Source organism: Brachyhypopomus gauderio, chromosome 20 (genome assembly GCF_052324685.1).
Source record: "Brachyhypopomus gauderio isolate BG-103 chromosome 20, BGAUD_0.2, whole genome shotgun sequence".
Classification (NCBI taxonomy): Eukaryota; Metazoa; Chordata; class Actinopteri; order Gymnotiformes; family Hypopomidae; genus Brachyhypopomus; species Brachyhypopomus gauderio.
Window position 1 is genome coordinate 3,187,645 of NC_135230.1, and position 20,264 is coordinate 3,207,908.

The 20,264-nt window shown below is 43.5% G+C and overlaps 1 protein-coding gene across 1 annotated transcript; it reads left to right on the top strand.

The window, feature by feature from the left end:
• Window positions 1-80: 80 nt before the first annotated feature.
• On the top strand, window positions 81-20,026 carry LOC143484190 (uncharacterized). Its single transcript, XM_076982811.1, has 9 exons — window positions 81-2,564; window positions 2,681-2,765; window positions 2,966-3,030; window positions 3,153-3,350; window positions 3,609-4,351; window positions 17,140-17,358; window positions 17,562-18,165; window positions 18,431-18,508; window positions 18,610-20,026. Exons 5-9 carry the CDS (start codon window positions 4,229-4,231, stop codon window positions 19,110-19,112), a joined length of 1,527 nt encoding a protein of 508 aa, XP_076838926.1. The 5' UTR covers window positions 81-2,564; window positions 2,681-2,765; window positions 2,966-3,030; window positions 3,153-3,350; window positions 3,609-4,228; the 3' UTR covers window positions 19,113-20,026.
• Window positions 20,027-20,264: the final 238 nt, after the last annotated feature.

Below are 20,264 nucleotides of genomic sequence, written 5' to 3' on the forward strand. Positions count from 1 at the left end.
GTACGGTTCGATTCGCCGTACCGCGCCAAGCAGGCCCGTGTGGAAATGCGCCATAATTGTAACCCTGTATAGTATCACAACTCATGTCACATGGTCCCGCCTCCCCCCCCTGTCAGTCATTTCTTTTGTTCTCTGTGTGTATGAGTGTCTTATTTTGAAATTCCTAGTTGTCTCTGTCTTCACACCCCTGCCTTGTTCTCCGCTCCTCATTATTGCTTTCTGGTGTGTATTGTTGGGTTCCTTGTTTGGTCAGTGTATTTTAGTCCTGTGTTTGGTCTCTTGTGTTGTCAGTTATTGTAAGTACTTGTTATGTTCATGCCTTTTGTAACCATGTCCTTTCCAGGTCTTTAATGTCTTTTAACGTTACAAGGAGGCAGTGACCCCTTCCAGGTCACGAGAACAGGAGGCAGTGACCCCTTCCGGGTCGTGGGTGCAGGCCTCCCCTGGGCCTCCGGCACGGGCACTATGGCCGCTGGCTATGGGTCAGGAGGTGCCATGGTTGCTGCAGCATCTGGAGAAGAACACTGAATTGCCCCCGCACTGCCCCTCAGTCCCCTCATCCTCCCCTCATCGCCAATGTGGTTGGTTAGAGGAGACAACGAGGGCAGCGGAATAGTTCCACCTGTAGCGTCCAGAGTGAGACACGACTGCAAATAGTCCAGTTGTGCCTTGTATTCCTCCACATAGTGATGTAACATTTGAAGCGATGCCTCAGAGCCTGTATCGAGCAAAAAGGGGCGTGCCAGATGAAGCCCCGGTTCGAGGCGTGTGTTGTTACCGTAAAAATCACGTGACTGATGACAAACGAGGCCTCGGATTCAGTGGGTTACGCCATCGTTTCATATTGAGTGTCACAACCACATAAAGGGGGTTTTGAGCCTTGCCCCCCTTTGTGGGTTTGGAGTTGGCGTTTGGTGTTGTTAGAGGTGTGCATTGGTTCATTAGTTAGATTTAGTGGTTAAAGTTCTGTTATAATATAGATTAGATCACCTAGGTGGCGCTATAACGGCCAAAAAACTCTCCTGCCCACATCGATTGGCCAAATAACTCGAAACTTGGTACGCATCATCTACATGCACCTATGACACAGGTCCTTGACCTGCACCATCATATGTCCAATATGGCCGCCGCTACTGACCAATCAACTTTCAGTACACATTTCACAAGCTTATCATATGCCAATCAACATGAAACTCACATATTATGTTCATCTACACACCCTCTAAGACATACTCAAATATGACGGGAATTGCACCACTAGGTGGCGCTATACTACAAATTGCTGAATTACACCTACATCTTTCTTACACATGCACAGGCCTACCTATAGGTTTCATATACACATTGCTTCACCAATACCTACCCAGTGATTACACACACATGCTTACGCATCTCAGGCGTGCCACAGGGTGCCCATACCCGCGCTTGGACCCCGTAATTGCCGCTTGCGGCAATATTCATTATTATTATTATTATAAATAATAATAAGTATTATTATTATTATAAGTATTATTATTATTATATTATTATAGACTTTAGGCTAGTTGTAAGCTAGGCGGAGCCACCCAGAAAGAGGAAAACTTCTCCTGTGTGGGAACATTTACAATTGGTTGCTCAGAACAAGGTAGATCATAGCTGTATTTAAGTTTCATCATTATGACCTTCTCCATAGCCTATATATACTGCTCAAAAAAATAAAGGGAACACTAAAATAACACATCCTATATCTCAATTAATAAAAATCTTTTAAATTAGTTGAAAATCTCTCATTTCTACCTGTTGTCTGTTCCATTTGCACAGTTGAAATTGATTCACAATCAGTGTTGCTTCCTATCTGAACACGAAGTGTGGATGACTTGGAGTTACATTGTGTTGTTTAAGTGTTCCCTTTATTTTTTTGAGCAGTGTATAACCTTTCCTTATGTTTTTTTTTTCATAATGAAGGTAAAGTGCTTGCTGTGTCATAAGGAGCTTACTTACAGCAACAAGACATCCTCCATGCTACGACATTGCAGAGCAGTACATGAGCTTGCCCAGTCTGCTGACAGTGGTCCAGACACCTGTCAAAGTAATAGATCATTTATCTTGAATTATTTATATCATGTGGTTGGCCCCTATAATGTCCCCCTTTACATTTTGTTTCAGATTTCAGAAAGAAAATGGTGGAAGATGCACTAGTTAATATGGTCATCAAAGACTCCCAGCCCCTTTCCATTGTGGAAGATGTGGGTTTTAAGGAGGTCATATGTGTACAATTTCCTCATTTATATCAGCTAGCACTGACATTTTTATGCACTCCAGCTTCCTCTGTGGCAGGTGAAATGGTGTTTTCTAAGACTGGGGAAATTGCAAATTCTGAGAGCAGCTAGTAAAGGGCCCATTTATATAGCTCCACTTCAAGAACAGCTGGACACTAATCCATTGCCCCCTACATCAGAAGTGCAAAACGTTGTATCCACTCCTGGCTGACCACATCAAGTCATGTGAAATCACAGCTGTGGAAGACTCTGTGGAAGAATCTGACCATCTAGACAGTAATGGTAATGAGCCAAAAGGGACCAAATGTAAGTACTTTTGTGTAAAGTAAAAGTACATTTGCAATGCTGATATAATATGAATTATAATTATATTGCTAAAAATAAATAGTTGTGATGTGAATCCTGTGCTTCCATTTTCTCAGCACCTGTTGATCACACATGTCTAATATGCCTGAAAACATTCCCTTCCGAAACCATTGAAATACACGCAAGTTCATGTGGAGAAAGGTATTCATGGATTTATCAAACGCTAACATCTCCCTTTTGTCATTTTCCTTTTTTACATTATTTTAAATGCATAAATTAGAGGGATAGGAATGGTCCAAAATTGGCTCGAATTAAGAATTTCTACAAGTCTATTAAGACTATTTTCTTCTCCTGTAAAGTTGTCTCATTGAACATATGAGGTTTTGTTTTGGCCATTGTAGTGCTGACAGCCATTCAGAAGTTGCGGATGAGGTATTGCCAGGCTGTAGTGCCAAAATTGTGGATGGTTAGTGCTGTATTGTATTACAAAATAAAAGTAATCTTACATTTAGAAGCCTTGTGTATGTCATGCTTGCCTTTATTGGCTATTTGAGTTTCTCATGGATTTTCCCATTTCCCAATCCATAGAGTGGCAGTCAATCCCAGACCCTTTTAAAGCCATGTCTCTGTATCGAGAGACACAACTTCGTAACCATGCTGCACAGGCACCTTTGAGTCTGTACATGGACATGAGAAGCACCCCAGCAGAACGAGATGGGGCACTGATCTCTTTCTACAAGAAGACTCGTGTGGAATGGGCTCGACCTTTGTACTGCAAATTGGAAGGTACAGACTTTACAATAGAAATTAGTAGGTAACAATGGCATGATTTATAAAAAAATCTGACAGGAGATTGTGCTGTTGGGGAAATTACACGGTTCTTTTTCTCAACCTGCATTGATAGACTGAATTCTAGATTTTCTGTAAACCTGGGTAATTCATCCACATTTTGTAGTTATGAATAAGAAACAAACAGTGGTATATTATACTGCTTTCACAAAAATCACTATGTATAATTATACTGAAATTATTTCTGCATTTCAGCAAACATTGGGGTCACCAGACTTTTCGAGGAAGAAGTAGATCATTTGGTGCCGTCAGCCTCCCCCTTTCTTGTCGACAGTGATCTGTTTGTTGTGGCTGGGAGAATTTTGGGACATTCTTTATACATGGAGGGCCATGTCTGTCTGGTTTGAGCCCAGCTTTTGTGCATGTCCTTCTGCAAGGAAATCCTGAAACAGCAAGTGTGCAGCTAAATGACTGTCCAGACTTGGATATCCGTGAAACAGTGAAGCTTGTAGGTTAATCCTTTTATGATTTTTGCAGTTTTTAGTTTATTGTATACCTGTTCAATTGTCCAACAGTCATTGTCAATCAACATGTCATATTATCTAACCTTTTTGTATCTTTAAAGCTTGAGAAGTCTGAACTTTCAAATGAAGAAATGAACACAGTGCAAGATTTGGCGTATGCTTGGGATCTCCCTGGTGTAACTAATGATAACAGGAGATGACTTTTTGAAAAGATGCTCATCCATGCTGAAAGATTTTCACTCCTTATTGTGGATCAAAATAATTGATTTGTGGAATTATTGCTTGAGTTATATAAAATTTACATTTTATATAAAATGCTTTGTGTAATTTTAACAGGTAATTGGACGAATCATGCGGCAAATCAAACAAATGAGACGTGGCCTCAAGGAAACCCCGATGTGGTCAGTTTTGTCCCAACGCCCAGACACGGTGCCTCTGCTTTTCCCAAGAGAATCATTACAGTGCGTCCCAGAGGTTGGTAGAAAGCTTTCCTTTTTGTAAATAAAAGAAACATATTTATTGAGATGTTTTTCATGTCATTATTCAAATATAGATTACTTCCTATAGACTAATGCATCTTAAAATCTACATTTATTTGCTTAGTTTTACATGCAAATTGTTTTGAGAAGTATCACAGTATGATTGGTCAACATCTAGCTAAGAATTTCTCAGCTTTGTTTTTTGCCTTGTACGTGTAGTTAGTTCTTCAGACAGTTTGCTGGCCTGAACTGTCAGGGCAGGCCCCAGCACTGCCCCGCTCATGACCACCAGAGGGCGCTCGAGGTCTACGTCACGTAGACGCAATCAGTGGAGATGACACGCAGCAGTTTTGCTCCCTTCTTAGGGAGGCTAGCTGCAGTGTCTCTTCGCTGAGTTGTTTGTTTCTCTAGAGCAGTCAGCCGGTAACGTTTTCCTGGTGTACTCCACGTTGCTTTTGCTTTCTCTCTTCTCTCGAGCTGTTTTCTTCAAGTGTTTCACTTCTGCACCCATTTGGGTCCATCTCAAGTTTTCCCCCCGCTGTATTTTTCTCGTTTCTCTCTCTGATCGTTTTGGGAAGTTTTTTATTTCGCCATCCAGATTGGTGAGCCGGTTCTTCCCCCAGCGGTTTTTGTTTCCCTTTTGTTATATCTCAGCTATATTTATCGGCAAAACCCGATGATTTAGGCGCAAACAGTAAGATTGAGAAATGTGTAGAAGAGATAAAATATTGGATGGCGTGTAACTTTCTAGCACTAAATCCAGATAAAACAGAGCTAATAATAGTTGGGTCTAGGACAGCGAGAGACAAGATACATAATATAGCATTGAATCTACATTCTTTTACTATAACCCCCAGCGCAGAGGTAAAGAACTTAGGCGTCACAATAGATTCCCACTGTCCCTACCTACTATCTAGCGAAACCACAACCAAGGGAACGGGCTTGGCAGAATCAGCGGGGAAAGAAGACCCTGTTGAGCTTGACTCTAGTCTGGCACTGTGAAGAGACATGAGGGGTGTAGAATAAAGCCTGGTTTATACTTTCGCGAGCGACCGTAGCGCGCGACTCCGCCCACCTCGCGCGACCCTGCGCGAGCGGTGTAGGCGTTTATACTTTCGCGAGCGTCGCTGCAGTGTTCTCCGAAACGATAGGTGGCGATAGGTGGCAGTGGAGAATAAAAAACCCCTGCAAAACCGGGGAAAGAACATTTTTACCTGACCAGAGACCGTATATATACACATCAGGCATCAAACGTAAATATGGCTTTGCAGTGTTGTCCGAAACGATACGTTAACAAATACGAACCTCTTGTAATTCCAGGGCAAAACATGAGAGAACGTGAAGACGTTAAGATTGGGCGTTTTGAAAATAACCATAAACTAATGTGATAAAAAAAGCGAATTATTTCGATTCATTTCGAGTATATGTATAAATATTTAACTTAATTAAGTTTAACGTGCTGGGAAATATTGAAATGGACCTTTAAAGTGACGTACAAGTGCTTTAATTCCACCTTGTATAGGTGTATGAACCCGGCAAACATGACTTTGTCCATCGCGCTGAAGCGCGACGCACGCGCGAAGTTACAAAATTCGAGAGGTGCACGACCTCGCGCTGCGACAGCGCGCGAGGCCCTCGCGCACGGGCGGAGCCACAGCGATTACGTCATTTTCGCCGCGCGGACCCTCGCGCCGCTCGCGGCGCATCGAGTATAAACTCGAAGGGACATACTAAACTTGGATGTCCCTTCCATCCAAGCTAGGAGACTCTTCCGCCTAGCGGGTTCGAACGATCCCCTCACCAGGGCGCTGATGAGCACAGACAAGGCTTATTCAAAGTTCATAAACGTATGGAGGAGGGCTGGCGGTGATCCCGGAAACCCCCCTCACTTCGCTGTGGAGGGGGCGGTGGCAGATACTGCAGCCGCCAGCCTGCTGACTCCAACGTGCCCGATTCCGTGTGATTGGAGACGGGAGGAATTCCTGAGGTGGGTGGACCTAAAAACTCAAGGCATGGGTGTGTGGGCGTTCGGTGGCTGTCGTGTCAGCAATGCATGGCTTGCCGACCCTTCGGGGTTTTCTCAGCGCCAGTTCATTGCAGCACTCCAGCTCCGGGCAAACATGTATCCCACTGCAGAGTTCTACTGTAGGGGCAAGGACAAGACAGTTGCTCTTTGCCAGTACTGCTCACAAGGGTTGGAATCCTGCTCTCACATCCTGAGTGTCTGTCCGTCCACTCGGCCAGCACGGATTCTGCGGCACCACAAGCTGTGCAGTCTGTTTGCCACTGAGGCTGAGGGCCAAGGTTGGGAAGTTTGGAGAGAATGGTCGCTTGATACGATAGCCAGTGCCTTATCAGTGCATAGTGAAGACGTGAGGGTGTTTGGCTTCCCAGTGGGTGCCAGAGGTCTGTGGCCTTCCTGTAACAACGAGGTGCTAACGGTTCTTGGGCTCTCCTCCGCCCGGAGGATCGCCTTTGCCAAGCTTGTAAGCCGGAGGGCCTTGTTGTACTCCTTGGACCTACTCAGGACCTTCCGGCAAGCAGCGAGGCGGGTAGGCCCTCACGAGCATCTTGGGCAGGAGGCTCCGTCCACCGGAGTGGTGGATGAGGACCAAAGGTAAAGCCAGGGCAGTAGCCCGTCCCCTTCGGGGGGCCTTGACTGTTCAGCGGGAGCTGGCGGCCGGAACTGGTTACGGCTGGTCCGGCTAAAAGCTTGGAGCGGCCGTGAAGCCAGTCAGGAAATCGGTATCGGAGGGGGGTAGTTCCGCTCCCAGCCTCCCCGGCTAAGGTCCCATGCTACCGCAGGTGGTGAGCCGGTCAGTGACCCGCCCGGGTCTCGCCCGCTGGACACCGGAGGCGACTGCGGGTTGTATGGGAGGTCCCGCCCTGGCCGGGGGAGCCACCACGCCAGTGGCACAATATACAACAACTGTTGACGTTTCGGGGGCCCCGGCGGGGCGCGGTACGGATTCGCAATTGCAACAGGCCACGGCCTAGACGCCGTCTGTCGGCCTGGCAGAGTGTACTGCTGTTTCTGATGAGCCGGGGGGCGACCCCTGCTCGCAGACTCGGTCTGGGGGCCACGACATGGGTCCTCCCCCCGCCGACCGGCTTCAGTCAGTCCTCTAGCTGGACGAACACCGGTGGTCTCAGGTGCGAGCACTGTGATAGTAGCTGTGGGTCACGGCCGGGTCGCGTCGGTCAACCCGGGACAGAGGCAAGTTGCCCGTGCGCGGGCCTGTGGCGAGCCTCGGTGGTGGTGGCGCACTGACTGGTTCTCTGGTCGTGCCCGCTGTTCACCGCCGGGGTCTCTAAGCGGGCCTGGACCGGAGGACTGCAGTGCTGATGGTCATATCTGTCAACGTTTGGGGGGATCCTGCGGGGCGCGGTACGGGCATGTAGCTGCGACAGGCCACGGCCTAGTCGCCATCTGTCGACCTGGCAGAGTGTACTGCTGTTTCTGACGAGCCGGGGGCGACCCCTGCTCGCAGACTCGGTCTGGGGGCCACGACATGGGTCAATCAATCAATCAAATTTTATTTATATAGCGCTTTTTACAACAGTTGTTGTCACAAAGCAGCTTTACAAGTGCCGAGTCCTAGCCCCCAGTGAGCAAGCCAAAGGCGACAGTGGCAAGGAAAAACTCCCTAGTTTTTGCATGAGGAAGAAACCTTGAGAGGAACCAAGACTCAGGGGGGGAACCCATCCTCCTCTGGCCGACACCGGTCACCATGACAACAACAACAATATAGACAGAATGTAGACAGAATGTAAAAGATGCAATAATGTCAATTTAGACCGAAAAATATGTAATAATGTCCATCATGGTGTAGGCATCCGGTTAGGCAGGAGGTGGCCGGCCAGGATGGATCGCTTGTCTCTCCTCATCTCATTATTCCTCAAGCAGGCGGGCAGCCATGTGGAGAAATGAAACAGGGAAAATTAGCTCTGTATGAGGACATATACAGGACAGGTAAAATTATAAACATTTCTGGAGTGTGGCAGCAACTCCGGCACTAAGTTAAATTATTACAGCCTAGCTAAAAAAAGGCAGAACCAGAAGGTAACATAGGCTTGGGGGCATTCTGAGACAATGGCATCCGTCCACTGCACTGTCAACAAACTTGAGTGACCACGAGCAGTGACAGGATGACAGCACCAGTACCCCAGTCTACCATAAAACCCTTCGTCTATGAACCCCTGGATCTGTACCTTTATCTAAGGGGGATATTAATTATCAAACGCTAGACTAAATAAGTGGGTTTTCAACCTAGATTTAAAGATTGTGACTGTGTCAGAGTCCCGGACACATTTAGGAAGATTATTCCAAAGCTGGGGGGCCTTATAAGAAAAGGCTCTTCCCCCTGCTGTTACCTTGTTAATTTGTGGAACTAATAACAGACCAGCACCCTGTGATCTTAGTTGACGTGGGGGTTCATAGTAGGAAATAAGTTCCTGGAGGTATTCAGGAGCAAGCCCGTGTAGTGCTTTATATGCTAATAATAGAATTTTAAAATCAATACGAAATTTAACTGGGAGCCAATGCAGGGCTGATAGGACTGGTCTAATATGCTGAAATTTTCTAGTTCTGGTCAGAACTCTAGCTGCGGCATTTTGAACTACTTGAAGTTTATTTAGATTCCTATTTGAACATCCTGACAGTAGTGAATTGCAGTAGTCTAGTCTAGAGCTAACAAATGCGTGCACCAATTTTTCTGCATCATCCTGTGATAATGCATTTCTTAATTTGGCAATGTTGCGGAGATGTAGAAAAGCTATCCTAGTAGTATTATCTATATATTTATCAAATGATAGGTCGGAGTCGAGTATGACGCCTAGGTTTTTGGCTACTGTGCCAGGTGTAATGGGATAGTCTGCAAGATTAAGCATTAAATTTGGAATTTTCTGTCTTGCGGCCTTAGGGCCCACAAGGAGAACTTCTGTTTTGTCCTCATTTAATTGTAGGAAGTTTAGAGACATCCAGCATTTAATATCTCTTACACAGGCCTCAATTTTTCCTAAACTGAGTTTGTCATCGGGTTTGGCTGATATGTAAAGTTGAGTGTCATCCGCATAGCAGTGAAAATTGACACCATGTTTGTTTATAACTGTGCCCAATGGTAGCATATATAATGTAAATAATAGTGGTCCTAAGATGGAGCCTTGCGGGACCCCATATTTAACCATTGTACGTTTGGATGAAATATTATTGAGCTCTACAAACTGATAGCGATTTGTTAAGTAAGACTGAAACCATGAAAGGGCTGTGCCTGAGACTCCAACCCAGCGTTCTAACCTTTCTAGCAAGATCCTATGATCAATTGTGTCGAAAGCTGCACTAAGATCAAGAAGCACTAACAGTGATACATAGCCTTGATCTGATGCAAGGAGGAGATCATTTGTTACTTTAACTAATGCTGTTTCAGTACTGTGATGGGGCCTAAAACCAGATTGGAACTTTTCAAATGTGTTATTCCTATGCAGATATAGGCTTAATTGCTGGGCAACAGCTTTTTCTATGATCTTAGATATAAATGATGTGTTTGAAATGGGTCTATAATTAGATAGCACAGTCGGATCAAGATTTGGTTTCTTGATCAGAGGTTTGATAATTGCTAATTTACATGATTTGGGCATGTGACCTATTGTAATGGATGAGTTAACTATAGTTAGAAGAGGTTCAGTTACAGCTGGTAATACCTCTTTTAATAACTTTGAGGGAACTGAGTCTAATGTGCAGGTAGTACAATTTAAGGAAGAAATTATTTTCTCTAATTCTGATTTTGGGAGTGGATGAAAAGCATCAAGTTTTTCTCCCGGTATGTAATTTAAATCAATATCAACCAAACCAGATGACATACCAGTTGTATTGCTAATAAAGGGTTTTATATTTTGTCTAATATTCTCTATTTTATTATCAAAGAAATCTATAAATACATTACTAGTGAGGTTTACTGGAATCTGAGGTTCTGTGCCTGCTTGATTTTTTGTAAGTTTAGAAATAGTATTAAAAAGAAATCTAGGATTGTTTTTATTTTTCTCTATCAGTGAGGCTAAGTATGCTGAGCGTGCTTTAGTGAGTGCCCGTTTGTAGTCAATAATGCTATCCTTCCAGGCACAGTGGAATACTTCCAATTTAGTAGATCGCCATTTCCGCTCTAATTTACGTGCTATTTGTTTTAAGTTTCTAGTTTGGTCGGTGTACCATGGGGCGAGCTTTTTGGATCTAGCTTTTTTATATTTTAGTGGAGCTACTATATCTAGAGCTGATCTGCAGGTATTCTCCAAGTAGTCGGTTAGACTATCTAACTCTCCTGGATCGGATGGCGAGTGGGCTAAAGCAGTTAAGTCAGGGAGGGTTTCAATAAACCGTGCTGCTGTTGATGAATTTATTGAGCACTTTATACACTGCCGAGGAGACGGGCGGGTATTTATGTTAAGGTGAAAATCGAATTTTACTAAATAATGATCGGAGATTGCTACGGTTTGCGGGAGTATGTTTATATTATCTACGTCGATACCCAGCGTTAATATTAGATCTAGGGTATGATTTCGATAATGTGTAGGTCCTACTACGTTTTGTTTAATGCCGACAGAGTTCAATATAGAAGTAAAAGCCCTTGTCAGTGGATCCTCCGCATTATCAAAGTGTATGTTAAAGTCTCCTACCATTATTATTTTGTCACTACATACTGCTAAATTTGCTGCAAAATCGGTGAAATCGTTTAAGAAATCTGAGTAAGGCCCTGGTGGTCTGTATACATTAGTTAGGGAGAATGTACTTTTATTTTCAGATGGACTAATAACATTAATAGACTGCATCTCAAATGAGTTTGAGATATCTAAGTATTTCTGATGAATTTCTAAACAATCACGATAGATTATACATATTCCACCTCCTCTGCCTGACAGTCTAGGTCTATGTATATAACTATATCCCACAGGAGTGGCTTCGTTTAGAGTTAAATAATCACCAGATTGAACCCACGTTTCAGTTAGACAAAGAATATCAATTTTCTGGTCTGTTATAAGTTCATTTACAAAAACTGCTTTTGAGTTGAGCGATCGAATATTGATTAATCCAATTTTCAGATCGGTCATATAGGTTGTAATAATTTGATGTGAAGTCTGAATATTAGTTAAAAACTTCGGGCGGACTATTTTCTTATGATTTAGTTTAACCCGGGTCATTCCCTCGCCGACCGGGCTCAGTCAGTGTTCTAGCTGGACGAACACAGGTGACATCAGGTGCGAGCACTGTGATGTAGCTGTGGGCCACGGCCGGGCCGCGCTGGCTAGCCCGGGGCGGGGGCAGGTTGCCCGGGCCTGGGCCGGTGGAAAGCCTCGGGGGTGGGTGGGCCACTGGCTGGGTTCTCCAGTCATGCCCGCCAAACACCGCCGGGTGTCTCTAAGCTGGTCCGGACCGGGGAGCCACGGTACAGTCAGTCTAACTTTCTTCGCACCTGCACTTCACTGACTCGGACGCATAGTCGAGACCTCAGACGTTCTCATTGAGCCCATGTAATCATGGGTAAAGGGTAGCGGATCATAGTCCCCCAGTCCCCCGGCTGTGTTCTACAGTTGGGTTCATCTGCGGCAGGCCTTCCTGTGCAGCAGAGTCCGAGTCAGTACACATACTACATGTAAGGCTGCACAACACTGCACAACACCTCATATACTGACACACTTTGGTTAAAGTGCTCAGGTCAACTAGGACCAATATAACTCATTTAGTGATAGGTTAGGTTGGCCGGACTGCCGTCTCTGTTGCCAGGCTGTGGCGACGTTAACCGATAGGGGGTTAGTAGGTTTGGACAGTCATATCTCGTAATGATTAAAACAAGATGGCATGGGGTAGAGGTACACCGACGGGTTGCGGCCCAATATGTCGACTCTCTAAGACCACTTACGCCTGAGTTACCTCCATGCGCGGCTGGTTCACCTTCCGCTACCCGCCAATAAGATCAGATTTGGTAGAATGCTGGACGGGCCAGCCTAAAATCCCCGGAGTGACGGTCACAGGACCTTGTCCGGCGGTGCCCGTATTTTGAATGTCAAAGTGAAGAAATTCAATGATCACGTGGGTATAACGGCGGCAGGAACTGTGGCCCTCTTAAGGTAGCATTGAATCTACATTCTTTTACTATAACCCCCAGCGCAGAGGTAAAGAACTTAGGCGTCACAATAGACCCAGATCTCTCGTTCAATTCACACATTAATAATATAACTAGGGTAGCGTTCTTTCAATTACGCAACATTGCTAAAATTAGAAACATATTAAATACTAGTGATGCGGAAAAACTAATCCATGCATTCATATCCTCTCGTTTAGATTATTGCAACATTCTCCTAGCTGGATGTTCTGGTAAATCGATAAACAAACTCCAGCTGGTTCAGAACGCAGCAGCACGAGTTTTAACAAAAACTAAAAAGTTTGATCACATTAGTCCCGTACTATCGTCATTACACTGGCTGCCAATTAGATTCCGTATTGACTATAAAATAATTTTATTAACATATAAAATGCTGCATGGCTTAGCTCCAGACTATCTTAGTGAACTTATTGAACAATATAACCCAGCGCGTTTACTTCGCTCGCAGGACACAGGGTTATTAACTGTTCCTAGGATCAAAGATCACAGCAGGTGGAAGAGCCTTTTCTTTTAAAGCTCCACAATTGTGGAATAATCTTCCTGCCTCTATTCGGGACTCAGACACAGTCTCAATGTTTAAAACTCGATTAAAGACTCATCTGTTTAGTTTGGCCATTGATTAATCTGTTACATATTTACTACATCTCGTATCTTTTCTCAGAGGTTCATCTGGAGAGTAACATTGCAGTCGGAGCCTACAATACCAGCATTGCTGCTCCGACACGGAATGAAAGCCTGGCGTTCATCAACAGACATTTACAGTGACAATATCATAACCCAGAACTTTCATTTTTACCTTTACTTAGTCTGATTGTGTGATTTGTGTGTGACTTGTGTATTTGTCTGTATTTTGTGTAATTTGTGTGTTAACGGGCCGCCCAATGGAGGATGGGTTCCCTTTTGAGTCTTGGTTCTCCCGAGGTTTCTTCCTATTCCCCACCATCATAGGGAGTTTTTCCTCGCCACTGTCGCCTTTGGCTTGCTCATTAGGGTTCTGGACCCATAGTATTGTTAACCTTTTAAATCCTGTAAAGCGCTTTGTGACAACATGTGTTGTGAAAAGCGCTATACAAATAAACTTTGATTGATTGATTGGTTATCATTTATTCGCGTTGAGTATTTTTCCGCGTCTCTTTAGTTTCATGAAGAAACATGTAGAGCGTTGAGGGGGGCTTGAGGGGCATTAACGAGCCTGATTGCCTGTGCATAAAAACTGTTTGTCAGTCTTTTAGTCCTGGACTTCACACTCCTGTAGCGTCTGCCTGAAGGGAGGAGTGCAAAGAGTGAGTGCTGTGGGTGTGTACTGTCCTTGATTATGTTGCGTGATCTCCTGATTACTCTGGAGTGATGGATGTCCTGTAAGGGTGTGAAGGCAGTTCCTGAAATGGACTGTGCAGTTTTGATGACCCGCTGGAGAGCCTTCCTGTCCTGCACAGTGCAGTTTCCATACCAGACCGTGATGGAGCTGCTAAGGACACTCTGGATGGTGATTCTGTAGAAGGTGCTGAGAATTGTGGATGAAATGCCAAATTTCCTCAGCCTTCTCAGAAAATACAGGCGCTGCTGGGACTTCTTGATAATGATGTGTGTGTTGAGACCAGGTGAGATGCTCACTGATGTGGATGCCGAGGAACTTGAAGGTTTTCACCCTCTCAACCTCAGTCTCACCGATGTACAGAGGTGAGTGTGGCTCCTGCTTTCTCCTGGGATCAACAACCATTTCTTTGCTCTTGTCCATATTCAGGGAAATATATACACATATGTTGTAACACCAGGTCACCCACCTCCCTCCTGTAAGCAGTTTCTTACCCTCCAGTGATCAGTCCAATGACTGTCGTATCATCAGCAAACTTTATGATGCTGGTGTTGTTCTGGGAGGCCACACAGTCATACGTGAAGAGTGTGTACAGAAGGGGGCTTAACACACAGCCCTGGGGAACCCCTGTGTTCACTATTTTTGTGCCTGATCTGATGTGCCAACTCTGACAGTCTGGGGTCTGTCCGTGAGAAAGTTCAGCACCCAGCTGCAGAGGGCGGGTGTCAGTCCGAGGGTGATGAGCTTTTCTACGAGCTTGCATGGAACAACAGTGTTGAATGCGGAACTATAGTCAATGAACAGCATTCTAACATATGTATCCTTGCCCTCTAAGTGTGTCAGGGCTGTGTTAAGTGCGGTGTTGATTGCATCGTCAGTGGAACGGTTTTGACGGTAGGCAAACTGGAGAGGATCTATGGAGTTTGGAATGGTCTGCTGAATGTGAGTCATGACTATTCTTTCAAAGCACTTTAAAATTGGGGTGAGTGCCACAGGTCGATAGTCATTCAGGCAGGTCGCAGTATTTTTCTTTGGAATGGGAATGATGGTAGTGGTCTTAAAACAGGATGGTACAACAGCTTGTGCGAGAGAGAGGTTGAAAATGTCCGTAAACACGTCTGCCAGTTCTAATGAACAGGCCCTGAGTGCACGTCCAGGGATGTTATCTGGGCCAGCTGCTCTCCGTGGGTTTTTAAAAATATTGTATATTTTATTTTAATACTCTTCATTCAAAAATGAAAGGAAGATCCTGACCAATAAATCATTTTAGCTCTAATTCACCCAATTCATTGATATTCATTGAATTAATTTCATTGAATGCCTTCAAACTAAAACTGCAAACTTTTGTGGCTAATTCCATAATTTGTACTTGTTTTACTTAACCTATTTGTAAAATCTTAATTATTTTATGAATATATATTTTAACTTTTGTTTTTGAACATGTATTTTAACCATGTAATTCTTTGCAACAGTGTTTTATTTGTATTTTGTTGCTGCCTATCTTGGCCAGGACTCCCTTGAAAAAGAGATTTTAATCTCAATGGGACCTTCCTGGTTAAATAAAGTTAAATAAAATAAAATAAAATTCTAGTGTGTAGTGCAGAGAATTGATTCTAGGAAGGAACCATTTCAAACACTTGCTTTCTTTATTAGGAAGCAGCCTTCTTTTCAAGACAAAGGAGTAATGCTCGTGAATTCAGACTTGCACATACATTGAATGGGTGCGGGGTATCGAATGAGTACGGACACACGGGGGTGAGAGGTTTGACAGGCACATTAAAAACACTCATATATACATCGATTAAAAGCTCACATTGTACAGACACATTCATCACATAGCATTTTATCACAAGCACATTACAGACATTATAACACTAAACTTAGCGACCAAATATGACACGAAAGGGATTATGGGAATAGTACCGCCCTCCTAGCGGTCCCACGCTACAATAATATGTTTTAAAAACTCGCGGACATCCTCTTGCGTAAAATAAACCCGGAAGACTGCGGAGCAACTTTACAAATTCTCTGCACCCTGACTGGGACGAAACTTTAACTAACATTTAAAGACCTCAGCCATATGTTCGTCTCATAAACATCCTATATGAATTTATAGGATAAATGTGTTTTGTATGTGGTTTTCACGTTGGGTTTTATGCACGTTTCTAATACCAAAGACCCTGGGTTGCTGAATTAAGTGTGAAGCGCTACACAAAGACCCAACGCGACCCGCCGCACAATCTGGACGTTGGTCGCACACACCGCAGTAGCTGGTGCGTTTAACGGTGTTACTTTGACTTCTCAGTCGTGCTGTTTCTCTGAGTGTCTTGAGGACGTTTTCCGTGCGGTTAGTAATCGCTCGTCGTTAATAGTTTACTCGCTCGTACAGGCATTTCCTAGCGTGTACAGTGCATGCGTTCGTTCACCTCCTTGCGATTTGATTTCAAGCATTTACGTGAATATGATATTTGTTGGCCACCGTCGCTTCTGTTAAAGGTAGAACTGTGATGACTGTTTTCTGTTTGTTTTAATCGAAACTTTTTAGTTTTCCGATGCAAATAATAGAATGCTGTTTCATCCACAGTGTTATGGTAGTCCGAGGATGGATATAAATTACTCGTCCACTTTTCACAACTCTTCTCTCCCTTTGATTACTTCTTTTTCATCCATTTACTTCAATTAATTTCCACTGCCTTTTAGCTCCTGTGTTGTATATATTTTATGTTGTATGTGTTATTACTATGTATATATAGGATATTCGTCTTTTACCCATCACTCTATGGACTTTATAATTCCTTCAGCTGTATAGATAGTACAACTAAATCTGTACTGACCCAACTGTACATATGATAAATATGGGCTTACATTTTCTAATATGGTCTTAAACAGCCCATTATTTTCTTATAGTTATTCATTCTTTGTCATCTCTACATCCCTACATTGATTTAATCACTCTCTTAATTTTCAAGTTATGGTGATCAAACTTGGTGACAGTAGCTGACCTCAAACACCAAAATGCATTCCATATTGACTATACTCATCCATCTATTATCTCTGTCCTTCTATTCATCCCTCCATCCTCCCATAGGAAGCCATTGATTTTGTAACTGCTTCAGCTGTAAAGCTAGAATAACTACACTTGCTGTACTTATTGAACTACCAGGCCCTACTGGAAACTACTATACAGTTATTTGAGAATAACCACCATTTAAAATAACATATCGAACTACAACAGTGTGTTCTGTACAAGTAGTTGTGTGCATGTTCTTTTTTCCTTCATTCAATTAAACAGTTTCTCATGTTCCACCACTGCAGATGTCTGCTAACAGCAGTAAGGGTGGAGAGGAGGGTGGAGAGGTTCTACTGGAGTTACACCTGTTATGTGACTCTGAAACATCCTGCACAAAGTCAGTAGGGACTGATCTCTCCATGGAGGATATTGGAAACCTACAAACTGAAGTCTGTGAACTGAGAAAAGTGATTGAATTGCTAGAGAGAAAGTTGAATCAGCAACCAGAAAATCTTTCTAAAGAGGTATGTGTCATTGGATTGAAGAAATTGTTTATGCCAAAAAAAAGTGTTTTGCATGTTTAAAACATACGCATGTGTGTATAGTGTTAATCAAATGCCTTCAAGTGGTGCAGAATCATGTTTGCTGTTTCATGTATGAATAACTTCATATTTACACTGTGTTTGCCCTGTTTAAGTTCATAATGGTTTTTTGGTCTTTTGTCTAGAAGGATGTTGCCACTGTGTGCAGTGTCTGTAAAGCTGAACTAAACCAAAGAGAAACACAAGACTATGGTCAGAGAGACCAGCACACACCACAGGACACAGAGGATATACTCAGTCAGAATCCAGTGTGTAAACCCGAAGCAAATCCCATGGAGACACTGGAACCTGACTGTAACGCTGGAGTCCAGCACACACCACAGGACATGGAGGATGTATCCAGTCTGTCTCCAGTGTGTGAAATGAAAACAAAACCCATATTGGAAACACTGGAACTTGACTGTAACACTGAGTACCAATACATAAAGCAGGAGATGCAGGATGTGCCTTGTGTATTTGTGGTGTGTAAGACTGAATCAAACCCTGTGGAGACACGGGACACTGACTCGAACACCACGAGCCAATTCATAAAGCAGGAGATACAGCATGAAATCAATATGTCTCTTGTGGATAAAATCGACCCAAACCCCACAGAGTCCCTGGGCTCTAACTGTAATGTTGGAGACCAGCACACATCACAGACTCCATTAAAGATGTGTTCAGTGAGACTAGTGGACTGCATCCGTGGTGGACATGATGATTGTAATAATAAGAATGATTTTATACCAGGTGAGTTAAGCTAGTTTCAACACAGTTAACCAAAACTATTGAGGAGGTCTGAGATTAGCCTAGAATAATTATCACCCTAAGGAGGAAATAGGCTTGTTTAGAAGTTAAATTACTTACCAAATAGTTGGATCAATACAGGTATTATAGGTTTACGTTGGATGATGGCTTATATGAGTTCACTTTATTACTGTCAGCCATTGTGCTACAACCTGATTGTTGATAATAGCCACAGCGCTAATGTAGCATCTGTGCATGACTGGGCCAGATAGGATTACATCACAACAGCCAGTGGCAGGCATGAACCCAAAAAGAACACAGAGAAAGGAGGCGGGGATTAAAGGAGGTAGGGCTTCCTGTTACTCTATAAGACATATTTTTGTTAGATTAATAACAGCCCAGTAATAACGCTGCAGCTGCCACTAATTTGGTTTTTTTCTCTTCCAGAACTCAAATCTTCTTTACTCCTGCACGTCTTCTCCTGCTCTGTGTGTCCACATGCCTATACAGCTCAAATGTATCTCCACAAACACATCAGGACATGTCACCATGAGGAGTATGTCAGACTGCTGAAGTCAGGACAAATTAAATATGAGAATCTGGCACCCAAACGCAGCTTCAGAAATCCACAAATGTTATCCAAAACTCTCCAGCGCATTCACAAAGAAGCAAAGCTGTATCGTTGCTCAGAGTGTGGGAAAAGATTTAATAGATGGAGTGATTTCCATCGACACCATTTCATTCACACAGGTGAGAAGCCGTATCGCTGCTCAGAGTGTGGGAAATGTTTTACTCGACAGTATCATCTCCAACGACACCAGCGCACTCACACAGGAGAGAAGCCATATCACTGCTCAGAGTGTGGGAAAGGTTTTAGTCGACAGGATGGTCTCAATGAACACTGGCAAATTCACGTTAGAGAGAATCCACAGATGTTATCTAAAACTTAACGGTAGATTCACAAAGGAGCAAAGCTGTATCACTGCTCAGAGTGTGGGAGAAGATATAATAGATGGAGTGATTTCCATCGACACCATCTCATTCACACAGGAGAGAAGCTGTATCACTGCTCAGAGTGTGGGAAGAGTTTTACTAGACAGAGTAGTCTCCACCAACACCAGCGCACTCACACAGGAGAGAAGCCGTATCACTGCTCAGAGTGTGGAAAATATTTTACTCGACGAGATGGTCTCCATGATCTCCGGCACATTCTCACCAGAGAGAATCCACAAATATGATCTGAAATTCTGGCAGATTCACAAAGGAGCAAAGCTGTATCACTGCTCAGGGTGTGGGAGGAGATTTAATAGATAGAGTGATTCCCATCGACACAATCACATTCACACAGGCGAGAGGCCAAATCAATTCTGGGAGTGTGGGAAAGGTTTTATTTGACAGGATCGTCTCCACAAACACCTGCACATTCATACTAGAGAGAAGTGGAATCACTGCTAACAGTATGAAAAGAGTTTTAGTACATAGAGCCATCTCCACCAACACCTGCACTCTCACATTGAAGAGAGGCCATGTCTCTACTCAGAGATTGGAAAGAATTTTAGTCTCCGCCTACACCAGCACGTTCACACAGGTGAGAAGCCGTATGACTGCTCAGAGTGTGGGAAGAATTAAATTACCAACACCAGCAGCACACTCACACAGGATTCAAGCTGAATTACAGAGTGCCCAGAATTTCACTCTCCTGACTATAAGCAACATGGAAGGAAGGGGAATGTTCTTGGACTGTGTTCAGATTGCCAGATTTTTGTCATATCCCGATTGTGTCCAGAATGTTTTTTGAGACTTTGCAAGCGCTGAGTTTATCTGATCCAGTGTAATAACACTGAAACACAACTGCATTTCTTTTTTTTTTTGGTTGTTTGGGAAGACAAAATAAAGTTCAAAATAAAGCTCTAATTAACTTTGAAATATGTTTTTATTTGGGCCACTATCTTGACATGCCTGATTTTATTAAGTTTTGAGATAATATTGAGAGAAAATGGGCAAAATTCTCTAAATGGTGTAACCATAAAAATGCAGCAACAAGAATATAAGTTGTTAAAAAAATGTGTAATGACATTCTAAACAGCCTCTGTATCACATTA